At 46.8% G+C, this 13,600-nt stretch overlaps 1 protein-coding gene across 1 annotated transcript in view; it reads right to left on the reverse strand.

Annotated features, from left to right (window-relative positions):
* clstn3 (calsyntenin 3) overlaps positions 1-13,095 on the reverse strand; it is a 24,941-nt gene extending 11,846 nt beyond the window's left edge. Inside the window, exons 1-10 of the mRNA XM_084027309.1 lie at positions 12,940-13,095; positions 12,135-12,201; positions 9,126-9,248; positions 5,154-5,364; positions 4,774-4,982; positions 3,392-3,541; positions 2,938-3,123; positions 2,570-2,857; positions 1,995-2,107; positions 459-618 (exon numbers count right to left, since the gene is read on the reverse strand). Of these exons, the coding sequence (XP_083883435.1) occupies positions 459-618; positions 1,995-2,107; positions 2,570-2,857; positions 2,938-3,123; positions 3,392-3,541; positions 4,774-4,982; positions 5,154-5,364; positions 9,126-9,248; positions 12,135-12,201 (1,507 nt within the window). The 5' untranslated portion in view covers positions 12,940-13,095. The remainder of the gene's footprint in view (positions 1-458; positions 619-1,994; positions 2,108-2,569; positions 2,858-2,937; positions 3,124-3,391; positions 3,542-4,773; positions 4,983-5,153; positions 5,365-9,125; positions 9,249-12,134; positions 12,202-12,939) is intronic.
* Between the last annotated feature and the right edge of the window lie 505 nt (positions 13,096-13,600).

The following is a 13,600-nucleotide window of genomic DNA, read 5'->3' on the forward strand; positions in this document are numbered from 1 at the left end:
GTGTGTGTGTGTGTGTGTGTGTGTGTTTCACTGCTAATTGGCAGCCACATTTTCCCATTTTAACCAGCAATCCGAGTGTAAATGGCTGATAGCTGTCTGCCCCTCGTGTTGTTCTGCTGCCCTGAATAATTGATAAGTCAGTTATATTATTAGCTCTCAAAGACTAAATGCATCAAGCAAATTATAAGTGAGCGAAACGAGGGGGTGAACGGCACAACGTCTCGGCAGATTGTCTGAAGACGCCTTACGAGGGTCCTTGAGTTGCTGCCACTCGTGGCAGAAAGGCGTCTCTGGTGATGTGTGTGATTGGACTGACATTTCATTGATGGAGGAAGCAAACTGGGAAACTTCTACGCATAGCATTTATGCAGAAAGAAGAAAATAAGGATTCCTCCATCTCCGCCTGCATACATTTGTGTCAGGATCACTGAGCTGGTACATAAATGGTGGCGTGTTACCCCAGCAGGCGCCAACAAGCATCCTCTGGCGGGGGGCAGGGTTGGGGATGGCTCCGTTGTCGTGGATGAGGGCGGGGTCAAAGGTCACGCCATCCACATACAGGGTCACCGAGGGGAACTGGACACTAAGTGAAAGATGATGCCACTCACTATCACACACCTGTTGGACAGAGAGTACACAGAGCAGACAGTCAACATGGGCCTGAACAAGGAACCCGGCGATCAAATCTTGCAGGGTGAGTGTAAGTCTGGATTTTTATTAGTTTGTGGATATCGTGTAGGATTTAGGTAGATTCTCTTTTTTATAAATAGATTATATTCGAAATATAGGATCATATTAAGTAATTATTAAATAAAAGTAATTAGTAAATATTAATTAATAATATAGGATAATAATAAGGTGAATAATCACCTCAAAATGAGAAAAGTTAGAATGAGCCCTTCATATTGACATATGGAGCGCGTCCTCTTCAGGAGTCTGCCATGTTGCATCGCCATGTTTCTATAGTAGCCCAGAATGGACAAACCAAAGCCTGGCTCCAGAGGGAGCCTGGAAACGGAGGAATGATCGCATGTTGTTGAAATCTGCAACCTCACAGTGAGAAGCCACAAAATCATTCACGGCTCCTTGAAGTAAAAGGTCAGTCCTGCATTCATAATCCTACTTTATATATTTATATCTTAGAAAGTACAAAGGCATTAGCATTCAAATGTACTTAAAGTATCAACTGATATATCATGAAATATGACTGATACTTGTTCATGCTGGTCCTGGTGCAGCTGGTTGAGGAGAGCTACTTTAGATACATCTGAGGTTTACACAATTTATACAAATTAGCTTTTCCTCTTTTGGATTTTTTTCAAAAATGCCTTTTTTTTGTGGATTATTGGATGGTGTTGTAATGGGCCTGACTAGATAATGGTCTTTTTGTGAGGTGTCACATCCAAAAATGTGTTCAAAACCACTGGTTTAATCTTTTTTTATTTTATATTATAAAACTGATTATGTTTTGTGTGTAAAATCTCAATCTGAAAAGCAACGTTTAGCTGACATAAATGAGGTGCACCACTGTTAAATATTTCATCTGTGTATATTCCTGTGGATGTTTGTTTGAGCTCTCTGTATAGATAAGGTGACATCTGAAGGAATAAAAAAGACGTGGACATTCTACAGACAGAGGGCAGAAAAGGAAGACCGGGGCAGTAAGATATCTGGTTCAGACAGAGGGATTTGACAAATCTTCTCTGTATCATCAGCTCAGCTTCCTTTAATCCACGCTGCTTCAATCTGTCTGGGTCCAGTGGCTTCAGTCAAAACAAACCCCTTCACCCCCCAATGTGCTGTCTGATTTCGTATAAAAAAGAGAAGTTAATTGGGGGATGGTTGTAACCTTTAACTTCTGGCTTGAGTTCTTTTTAATGTACATTTCATGAGATTTCTTTCCACATAAATGTCATTTTTGAGTATTGAGGATTTAGGTTTAATTTCAAAGGTAGGAATCCAGAAGAAGCTAAGTGCTTTAGTTCCCCCAGTACCTGCTCCAGTTTCCACAAGAACTTGACGGGGCGTGCGGCTGAGACGTCAGGCCAGTAGAAGAGAGAGAGGCGGCAGCCGTGGACGGAGAGGGAATAGTGGGAGAAGGAATCATCTACAGAGCAGAACAGAAAAATAATTGGTAGGTCAGTGTGGTCTTGTCAAATGGTCTTAATATCAGGCATTTCCCCGGGGTACAACCACAGCAAGGCATAAAATGTGCAATGTGTTTGATATAGATTTTAATCTGCGTTCGGGTCTTTTGCAATTGCATGGTAAGGTGGGATGCTTTCTAGCGGGTGGAAATATTCACATGATACAAACAACATTGTGCCTGGCACAATTACAGTGTTTTCCTGTTCTGCTGCTGCTGTCCACTTGGCTGCTTAAGTGGAGCAGCTGGGGGTTAAGTGTCTCACTCAAGAGCACCTTGATAATAGTTGTTCAAGCTATAAACAGCCTTTTCTTCTTTCAGCCTTGATCCTGTGCAGTTCTCAGGGTTGAGTGGGTAACCTTCTGAAGGGATCCGGCCTGATGTCCCCCCCCCACACACACACAACTGTAAAATAGAACGCACCGTTCTTGACAGTGCTGCACACGATGGTCTCCTCCTCCTTGCGGCTGCCTCTGGTCTGAGTGGTGGCAGGCTGAATGTTGGCGCCGCCTCTCCGCATCCACAGCTGCAGGGTGAAGTGGTCACCCGACAACGCCGAGACCACGGAATCAGGCACCACGGCGACGTGGTTGGACCCGTTGAAGGAGAAGACCAGAGATGAATCAGAGGAGGGGAGAGTTGGCAGGGCCGAGGTCCAGTTGGCAGCAGGAGATGGAGGTGGGAGGAGGTCTACTTCACCCCTGACAGCACCTGTGAGGAGAAAGAGAGACTAAAAAAAAGATCCTGCCCTCTGAATAGTCACATGTGTTGCAGCGTAAACCAGAACTCACCACACAGCCGTCGCACAGATCTGTCAGAGTAGCTGTCTCTGTCACAGCCCTTCCCAATGTGGCCGGTCTGGAGCTCTACAGTGGCCTGGATGTTCCACACAGTCTCCTCACAGGTCTCCAAATGCAGGCTGGGGAACAGGGGGATGCTACCTGACCCGGGTGTGTACTCTACACGCTTGGTCCATCCTGGAGAAAAAGGATGGGAACTTCACTTTTTCCCCCTAGTGTACTGAATGAAATGTCAAAGACACTGTGACTGTCCTGTTGCAATGTAAGTGTAGTAGTAGTAGTATCTATAATCTATAAACACTTGAATTCATTGCCTTCCCTTGATATTACTGACGATCAGCACTAACTCTCTAAAACTCATTGCATATCAAATATCTCTGCAACCTCACGAAGGTCATCCAAGCACGATAGCCGGGACAGGAAGAGAGCGCTCTGTGACAATTACCGATCCAGCCAGGTTTGCAGGATGGCTTGACTGTGACGACGACCTGGGCATCAGCCTGAGCACGGTTCTTCCCACAGTCGAAGGCGGTCACCCAGAAGGTGAAAACGCGCTGACGCTTCGAGTCCAACGGTTCGGTGTTCTTAATGTTACCTAGGAGACGGAGAACGGAGAGACAAGAATAGTGAGACACAAGAATAAAAGGGAAACAGAAATAGTAGGGTAAGTCATAAACAACAAGCTTCCATAAGTGAACGCAGCGCACAAATTAACTCTCATTGATAAAGCTTCTGTCACTACACGTACACAGGGGCGCCTCAATAGCAGCCCCTGGGCTATGGAGATTTTGAACCCCCCCCTCAGATGCCACCGTAGAGCGATGTGCTCAATGATTTGGTAGTACCTCCAGAGTCCGCAAATACTGACGTTTATCATCATTATTAATAAATATTACTAAGAGGCCCCTGATTGGTCGAGGCTGAAGCCCAGGTAAACCTGTGCATTAGGCGCCTCTGCACGTACACAGTAAGAGTGAGCGGTATCCAGGAAGAGCAAACCGAGGAGGATACGCTGCATGAAACAGAATGAAAAGTGAAGGGTTTTCCTGTTTGGTTTGTTTGACGGATAAAGGCCGATAGTGCTCAGCATGCCAGCTGACAGACACTAGGTAAGACGGATGATGGAATGACATGGCGGGGGAGAGATGGTAGGATGAAAGAGATGCTGGTAGTGGTAGGAACTGAGAAGACACGGTGAGGAACAAAGAACACAGACAATGACAAGCCCACAGCGTCAGGAGAAGGTTAGAACAAAAGGTCTCTGTACCACGTTGACCAACAATAAGAAAGGAGCTGCTCATCCTCCAGTCCAGGAGGATTCTGCAGAGTCATAGTAAACAGGGTCCTCCTCTGCTGCTGTGTCACCATCAGTCAATGGATACAATCATGATAAAGAATCTAGGGAATCTACGAGGAGCCAGGAGCAACAACAAAAAGGATGCTATATCACACAGCTGCTGCCATGTCGATGCAGACAGAACAATGGTCTGCCCATACAATACATCTTTTGGTTTCCACCTGTGCAAGGAATGAAGTACTTGCAATTGTTTTCACAGTATAGACATCAATATCCCTGCAGCATCTGGTGAGGGTCTTTTTCATATATTGAGGGCACCCGCACTTAAAGGTTGAATGCCTAACATTGAATCTAGTGATTCTTCTTGCAATAAGGCACGTGGGGTAGTGAAGCCGGCATGTGAAGATAATAATAACAATAATAATAATAATAACAATAATGGTGGCTGGTGGGGACATTGTATTTCTGTAGCTGAGATGGAAAATATTAATAAAACTATGAGTTGATTTACTAGGTAGAGCATATCTCACCATCGTTGTCGATAGCGAAGGGCACGTTAGGAGTGATGATGTCATAGAAGCAGATCTGGCTGTACTGTGGGGAGCAGTCGGCGTCCAGAGCCTCCACGCGCACGATTCGGTCAAACAGACGGCCTTCTGGGACTGAAGCCTCGTAGCGACGCTCGACAAACACGGGGGAGAACTCATTGACGTCGTTAACACGAACATGCACAGTGGCCCTGGGGGGGGGGGGGGGGGGGGGGGGGAGGAGATTGATCATTGTAACAACAGGAAGCAGATATGTCCTTTAAGGTGCACAGCTAGAGGAAACTCCGATGGTAACTGTAATTATCGTTCAAAACATTCAATATCTTATCTATATCTGTGTATAGGAGAGAGGTCGGACTCACTTGTGTGATTTCTTGCTGTTGACTCCATCAGGACCCTCTCCGCAGTCGTAGGCCTGGATGGTGAAGCTGTGCTCCCGCTGGCTCTCGCAGTCCAGCGGCTCCTTGGACCGGACCAGGCCCTCACCGGTGGAGCGGTCCAGAACAACCGCTTCAAACTGCACTGAGCCTGAACCAGAGGGGCCATTATGAACCCGGAAGCCGCAGATTTCCCCTTGGAGAGCGAAGGAAATAAGAGCAAGAAAACTAATCGATCAAATTACGGACACTATGAATCCAAACTTGCACATATTTAAATTTTGTATTTTTAAGTATTCATTTTGAAAGATCCATAATAGAATAATATAACGTTGATCAACTTCCTATTATTTCAGGAATTGGATGTTTTATATTCCCAAGTGTTCTCTCTTTGCAAATTGATTTTAGTATCTACTTTTTTGTCATTACTTTAAAGGCACTTCAGGTCCGGCTCCAGCACACGTGTGTGTGTCCTTACATACCTGGCAGCCAACCAAAGATCCAACAAGAAAACTCACTCCAAACGTTGCCACAGTCTTCCTCTTCAAATTCATCTTGCTACTTCAGGGATTTCTTTGAATCACTATGAACTCACATTTCTTTATTAAGTAGACTTTCTGTGTCCCAATCATTTGTGTTATCTTAATGCATTCCCCCATTTTTTTCTATAAAGTAGTTTATAATTCTGATTTGAAAAGTGCGATACAAAAAAGGCTATTTTAATTTTATTATTATCTCATCTCATCTCATCTTCGACCGCTTATCCAGTGTCGAGTCGCGGGGGCAACAGCTTCAGCAGGGAACCCCAAACTTCCCTTTCCCGGGCCACATCAGCCAACTCCGACTGGGGGATCCCGAGGCATTCCCAGGCCAATGTGGAGATATAATCTCTCCACCTCGTCCTGGGTCTTCCCCGTGGCCTCCTCCCAGCTGGTCGTGCCTGAAACACCTCCCTAGGAAAGCGCCCAGGGCGCATCCTTACCAGATGCCCGAACCTCAGCTGTCTCCTTTCAATACAAAGGAGCAGCGGCTCTACTCCGAGTCCCTCACGGATGACTGAGCTTCTCACCCTATCTCTAAAGGAGCCACCCTCCTGAGGAAACTCATTTCGGCCGCTTGTACCCGCGACCTAGTGATTTCACTCATGACCATAGGTGAGGGTAGGAATGAAGATTGACCGGTAGATTGAGAGCTTTGCCAAGACCCTGAGGTATTTGAATATCATGAACAGGATTGGTGACAAAGCATAGCCCTGGCGGAGGCCAACCACCACTGGAAACAAGTTTGACTTACTGCCAAGTACCCGAACACAGCTCTCACTTTGGGAGTACAGAGATTGGATGGCCCCCATACTCCCACAGCACCTCCCACAAAATATCCCAGGGGACCCGGTCATACGCCTTCTGCAAGTCCACAAAACCCATGTAGACTGGATGGGCGTATTCCCAGGTCCCCTCCAGTATCCTTGCGAGAATAAAGAGCTGGTCTGTTGTTCCACGGCAAGGACGGAACCCGCATTGTTCCTCTTCAATCAGAGGTTCGACAATCGGCCGAACTCTCCTTTCCAGCACCTTGGAGTAGAGTGATACCCTTGTAGTTGGTACACACTCTCTGGTCCCAATTTTTGAACAGGGGAACCACCACCCGGTCTGCCACTCCTTAGGCTCTGTCCCTGACTTCCACACAATGTTGAAGAGACGTGTCATCCCAGACAGCCACCAAAGCCTTCAGCATTTATGGATGGATCTCATCAATCCCCGGGGCTTTGCCACTGAGGAGTTTGAATACCTCAGTGACTTCCACCAGGATAATTGATGATGATCCTCCATTAGCTTCCAACTCTGCCTCTACAATTGAGGGCGTATCAGTCGGATTCAGGAGTTCCTCAAAGTTCCACCGCCAGATTACCTCCTAGGTCAACAGGTGTCCCATCCTTAATGTACAAAGCTTGGATGGTTCCCCGTTTCCCCCTTCTGAGGTGCCGGACGTTTTTCCAGAAGCACCTTGGTGCCGGCCGAAAGTCCTTCTCCATGGCTACTCCAAACTCCTCCCACACCCGCTGCTTTGCCTCACGGTAGAGGCTGCAGCCCTTCAGGCCTGTTGGTACCTTGCAGCTGCCACCAGAGTCTTCCGAGATAACATATCCCGGAATAACTCCTTCTTCAGTCGGACGGCTTCCCTGACCACCGGTGTCCACTATGGTGTTCGAGGGTTACCGCCCCTTGAGACACCTAAGACCTTTAGACCACAGCTCACTGCCGCAGTTTCAACAATGACAGCTTTGAACATCGCCCACTCAGGTTCGATGCCCCCAACCTCTACAGGGGTGGAAAAAAGCTCCGCCGGAGGTTTGAGTTGAAGATCTCTCAGACAGGGGGCTCCTCCAGCCGTTCCCAGTTTGGGCTTTCCAGGTCTGTCCAAAGGTTTCCCCCACCCTCTGACCCAACTCACCACCAGATGGTGATCAGTTGACAGCTCCGCCTCTCTCTTCACCCGAGTGTCCAAAACATGCGGCCTCAAATCAGACGAAACGATCACAAAATCAATCACCGAAATTCGGCCTAGGGTGCTCTGGTACCATGTACACTTCTGAGCATACTTATGTTCGAATATGGTGTTTGTTATGGACAGTCCATGACTAGCACAGAAGTCCAATAACAAACGGCCACTCAGATTTAGATCAGGGAGGCCATTCCTCCTGATCACGCTGTTCAAGGTATCTCTATCGTTGCCCACGAGCGTGTTGAAGTCTCCCAGCAGAGCTTGTCCCCTACTGGAGCCCCATGCAGGACTCCATTCGGGGCTGAATACTCTGAACTGCTGTTTGGTGCATATGCACAAACAACAGTGAGAGTTTTACCCCCCCCCATAACCCGAAGGTGTAGGGAGGCAACCCTCTCGTCCACCGGGGTAAACTCCAACACAGCCGGGGATTTGTGAGTATCCCCATACCTGCCTGGCACCTCACACCTTGGTTTATTATTATTATTATTATTATTATTATTATTATTATTATTATTATTATTAACAGCTACATCATCCACATACTAGAATGTTCAATCAACGTGCCCATCGTCAAGCGCCAATGTCCACAATCTAAGTGGTCCTACTGCATTGACACGGACGAACAAATCATGTGAGCTACCATGAAAGTGGAAATAACATTTGCTGATGTATCAAATACTTAACATAATTGAACTACTAGTGACAATACATCTTAATATTCAGCAGATTTATAGACACATCATCCAGGCCCTTTCAGAATAAACGAAGAGCAGATGTTTCCTTTAAGTGGCCCTTTATCATATTATTATAAGGATAGAATCAAATAGAGTAGACTCAAATTAAAGGCCTTAATATGGCAGTTGATCTTCTTTGGCTGATGTAAGTTGAAGGACGGGACAGTTTCTTGCTCAAACACCTCATTTTCTCTTCCTTTTTGACATAAGCTTAATACAATTTCAGGGAGCGCTCGTCGGCGCGTTACAATTTGATTGAACATGGTTATTTCCAGGAGTGCAAATACGATAATTTCAACAGAATGCAGAGGCGAGAGAGCTGCTGACTGCTGCTCCTGCAATGACGGGTTGAATTACACTACGATGGCCTAAAGATAGTGGACTCTGTGGCTGAATATACAGCCCTTAATATCCACGCTGGTTGGGAAATATGGTTGGAAATGGCAGCAGTCTGATAGCTGCAAAATTCTCTCAGTAAAAAAACAGCATTGTGTTTACTATTAAAGCCCAAGCAAGGCCTGTGAGATCATTTTCAATTGGGACTGATGATGTGATTTTCAATTTGGCTGTGCAAGCATTCGGTTTGACCTATTTTTCACAGCAGCCACTTCTGCAGATGTGCAAGCAAATTTGTGGAAAAGATGAAATAATTTTGTGTTTTTTTTTTTCATCTCTGTCATTCTATATCCTCCCATGCAGCTCATGTGGTTGGCGTTACCAGCGTAGTGCAGGGGAGCATCTTTGTCCAGGGCAAAGAGAGGGGGGTTGAGCAGCACCGTGTTGTCGTTCTCCATGACGATCCCCTGGTACTCTGTCTCGATCCATGGCTTGTGCTTATTGGCTGAATGGCACAGACAAGAGACCGAAGAGGCTTTGGGTTAAATGGAGCAATTAGAAGGAACCAACGTGTCTATTTTTAACACTCCATTATGGGTGAGGACATGGTGAGCATGAGTGGAAAAAAACACACAATGTGTGAGACCACAAGGACACGGTTGAATCACATTCACCCCCACATTCATCCCCTGGCCTTCCTTTCTCCAGATAGACCTTCTCGCCCTGTTCGCGTCAAGCAGCACTCGGCACACCTTCCTGGTTGGCGGTATAATTAAAGCCAGACAGATTTCACCTTATCACACACAGGGAGAGGTATATTGCTCATATCAATCAGCCCAACTGGCCTGCCACAGGCGTCTCACAATCATGCACGAAAAAAAACAACAACAAAAAACAGCCGGATCCAAATCAAACGCCCGAGGTTTACTGTGAATTTAACCTTTAATTGCTAATTAATTATTCATCCTTGTGCTGAATGTTCAGCGCTGAGTGATCAAAGGGCAAGTTAATGAGCCAGAAGGATGACGATTTTACACCCCAGCGAGGAGCAAAAACAAAAGCCAGCGCCTCCACTTTGAGCCTCCTCCCTGTTGTCCTCAATCTTTTCACCGCCGTAGACAGAGTTTGAAACCAGACAGAAGCACAAGACTTGTGTTTAGCAGTTGCTTTGTTATCTTCACAGTGAATTTTACCGAAAATCTGACTGGAACTAATTGTGCTGTCTCATATGTGAGAGGAGAGCGAACTGAGGAAAAGGCTGCTGGTCCTGAATCAAATCAAACTTCTATTGCTTGACATATTCTGATTATAGAGCCAATACAATACTTTTTGGATACCTTGCTGGATAATATGAATGTCTTTTTCTCAGCCGAGTACAATTCCTCAAGCACTTTACTTATTCATAATTTGGAGGTATACAATTTAGAGGTACTTTGCTTATGAAATCAAAATAGCCAGCTACACTATTAAAAAGCTGCTTACACAGTAAAACATTGATAATATGAATCGAATAATGTAATATATCACTCTGAAAGAAGTCATTCTGCTTTCTGATTACTAGCTATAATGAGGTATTAAGTTGCTTAAGCTAATTTTGCTGATAATACTTCCCTGTACTTTAACTTGCAATGGAAACAACTGACAATAATTAATAATGAATCAGGTCAGTCAACAGAAAAATAATCAGTGGCTATTTTGGTAATTGATTAAAATAAAAAATTTGAAGAAAATTATCTACATTTCCATGTTGCCGTTCCAGTTGTGAGGATTTGCTGCTTTTCCTCCACTAATGTGATAATAAAGAGAACCGCTCCGGGTTTTTGTACTGCTAGTTGTGTAAAATATGTGATTAGAGGAAATTGGGGGGGCATTAGCTCAGGAGGTAGCGCGGATGGCTGGTAACTGCAAGATTGCCGGTTCGTTCCCCGGCTCCTCCTAGCTCAGTGCCTGGTGTCCCTGAGCAAGACACCTCACCCTGATAGCTCCTGACGAGCTGGCTGTCACCCTGCGTGGTTGACTCCGCTTTGGAGAAAAGCGCTATAAAAATAAATGAGGGCCATTTTACCATTTCTCTAGAAACTGTCATTTCACTATTTGTTTTAGAGAATTGAGAAAATAAGAAATTAATCAATACTGAAAATAATGATTAGTTGCAGCCCGTAGTAAAAGATCTTCCACCCGTTTTTCTTCTATAAAACACATTTTCAATTTCACAAAAGAAGCGTATTTTCCAAACACAAGTACCTGTACAGGAATTTGCAAATTGCAAAGCCGTGATATAAATTAGGAAATATATCTGATCACAGAATAAAGACACAAATCTGACCAAATTTTCAATACTTTTCTGTCCCAAAAAGTTCAGCCTTAATTAAAGATAGTCTATTCATCCTCTCCTTTCAAGGTCTACTCTGACACCATCTCCTCCTCCTCCTCCATTTCCACAGTCCTCTGTCATGTCTCTTTTTTGGTCATTTATCTCCCGCCCTCTACCCCCTCAGTTGATCTCCTCCCTCCCCCGCCTCCCTCTGCTGCTATAGCATTAATCTGAGCATCAGGCCCATGGATTACATCCGGGATTACAGATTGAGCGCCATCCCATTCCATCTCTCTCTTTCTCTCCTGGCACTTTTCCTCCCTCTGTCACTCTATTGCCCCACAACACTACACTGCATATATACAAAAACCCTCCGGCGTCTTGTGCTTTTCCTTTTCCCTTGTGTCACCTGATCTCACGTACCACCTCTCTCTTTCCACCACCACCAGCACCACCTCCTCCGCCTCCTCCCTCCTTATCGCCCTGCGTCTTTTCAGCCACGTCCTCTCCTGTCACAGCTCCTTCTCCTCTCCATCTCTCCTTACATCCCCCCTCCCCCGTCTCTCTTCCCCCCCCCCTCTCTGTGTTTCTCTGACACTCCATCTCTCCTTCAATCTCCTCGTCTTCCCTGCATTCCTCTCCTGTACACCTCCTTCTCTGACATTCTCTCCACGCTGTCTGTTTCAGTTCGCCTTCCCTCAGCATGATAATCATTGGAACAATGATGTTGAATCAGAGTCATGGTTATCCATGATGATGAATCTCCCACGGAGGAGAACAACAGATTTATCATCTTCTCAAGAGTCACAGCACCGCGACACGGGCACACACACACATGCACACACACACGCACACACACACACACACACATGGAACAGACATGCATGAACACGTTTGTGTGTGTGTGGAGGAAACGGACGGTGAACACACTCCTGAGGAAGAGCAATAAAGTGATCAGGAGCATCTGAAGGGAAATGGCCCTGCCCGAGCACCTTGACAGGTCTAAGTGTTCCCATGGTGATGTCGACCATCATCTCAACAGTTCACAATTAACAGTCAAAATTAGGAAGAACTGACCTTTGTTGCCATTGGCAACCGAAGTCAAGCAAAGGAGGAAGAAGGAGAGAAAATTCATTCTGTCCATCTGAGGGAGGGAAGGAAAGGTAAAGGGGGCAACAGGGGGGGTACAATACATGCATCAACAACTGATCAGCACTGTAGAGACATTACAGTCACAGACACAGAGACAAGTATCATGTATGTAGCTTTGGAGGCCGGCGGAGGTGGAAGACAGGCCGACGTGATTCATTACATGTCCTCTGCTGCGCGTTGAGTCAGCACGAACAAACAACCACAACACACTGATTCTTCCTTTTCCTCAAAATCACACTGATGGAGCAAGGCACTACCTGGTCGTGAGTGTGTTCGCCTGTATGCGGGTGCGTGTGCGCGCCTACGTGTGTCGCGGCCGTTAGGTTTTGCATGCGGCCGTGTGGGTGTTTCCCCGCGTTTAAACTCTGCTTATTCGGGTCAAACAACGCAGCTGCTGTCTACTGGCCACAACTGGAGACAATTTTCATGCTCCCGCTGACATGACGAGCCTCTACGTGTCCCCGCTGCTGCAGGACAGCATCCCGGACTCCATTAAAACAGCCGGGAGATGCAGAACAGAAGCCTCCGTCGGTGCACAGGTTGTTCAGGCTGCACGTCCATCCCGGAGCGGGGAAACATGCTATGCGACAATCAGCAGCAGGTTTACGTGACAGGCTGGTACTGACACACAGCAGCAGATCGGGGGTCTGTGGGCGCCTCCTAGCCGCGCTGACAGCAGAGGAAATGTCGCAGGAATATGAAGGTTAGCTGAAGCAAGGTTTGACATTACCGTGGCGTGTTACGGTGATGCTCCTGGTCGGGTCCAGCCTCTACGCTCGCAGCATCAGCCTCTCACGCCCCTGTAATCCCCCTCCCCTCCGAGCCCGCGGGCAGAACACAGCTCCAGGTAGAGGAGATGACAGACACGGTCTTCAGCAGCCGGACACACGGCAGGGTTAGAGGTTTCCGCGGGACGAGACACTCGGGGATGTGGTGTGAGGAGGATGGAGAGACCGACGGATGCCCTTGTTTTCGGCTCTACGGAGGAGGAAAAAACGGTGGGAATATTACGCTGGCGTCCCCTCCCTCTCGGCGCTTCTTAACCCGCCCACACTGCGTCCTTCTCCCTCTCCGTCTCTCTCTCCGGCCCCCACCGGCCCGCTAACAGACTGCTTTTTGCTGTTGAACGCACATTTAGAGTGACTCAGACCGCAGCACAGCGATTCATCTCATCCCGTTTATTCTCAGCGCTGGGCTTGCTTGATGAGTGACCTCTTCCGTTTTATATACATTCATTCCCAGATTTCCTACTGCCAGACTGCAAAATGACGTCATATCACCCCTTTTGCCCTCTGCGCGTGTCAGACACATGAAGGGTGGGCACGCACGCACGCACGCACACACACACACACACACACACACACACGAGTCCTTGCTTGAAATGCAGCATT

The sequence above is a fragment of the Eutrigla gurnardus genome, assembly GCF_963514095.1.
Source record: "Eutrigla gurnardus genome assembly, chromosome: 14".
Taxonomy (NCBI): domain Eukaryota; kingdom Metazoa; phylum Chordata; class Actinopteri; order Perciformes; family Triglidae; genus Eutrigla; species Eutrigla gurnardus.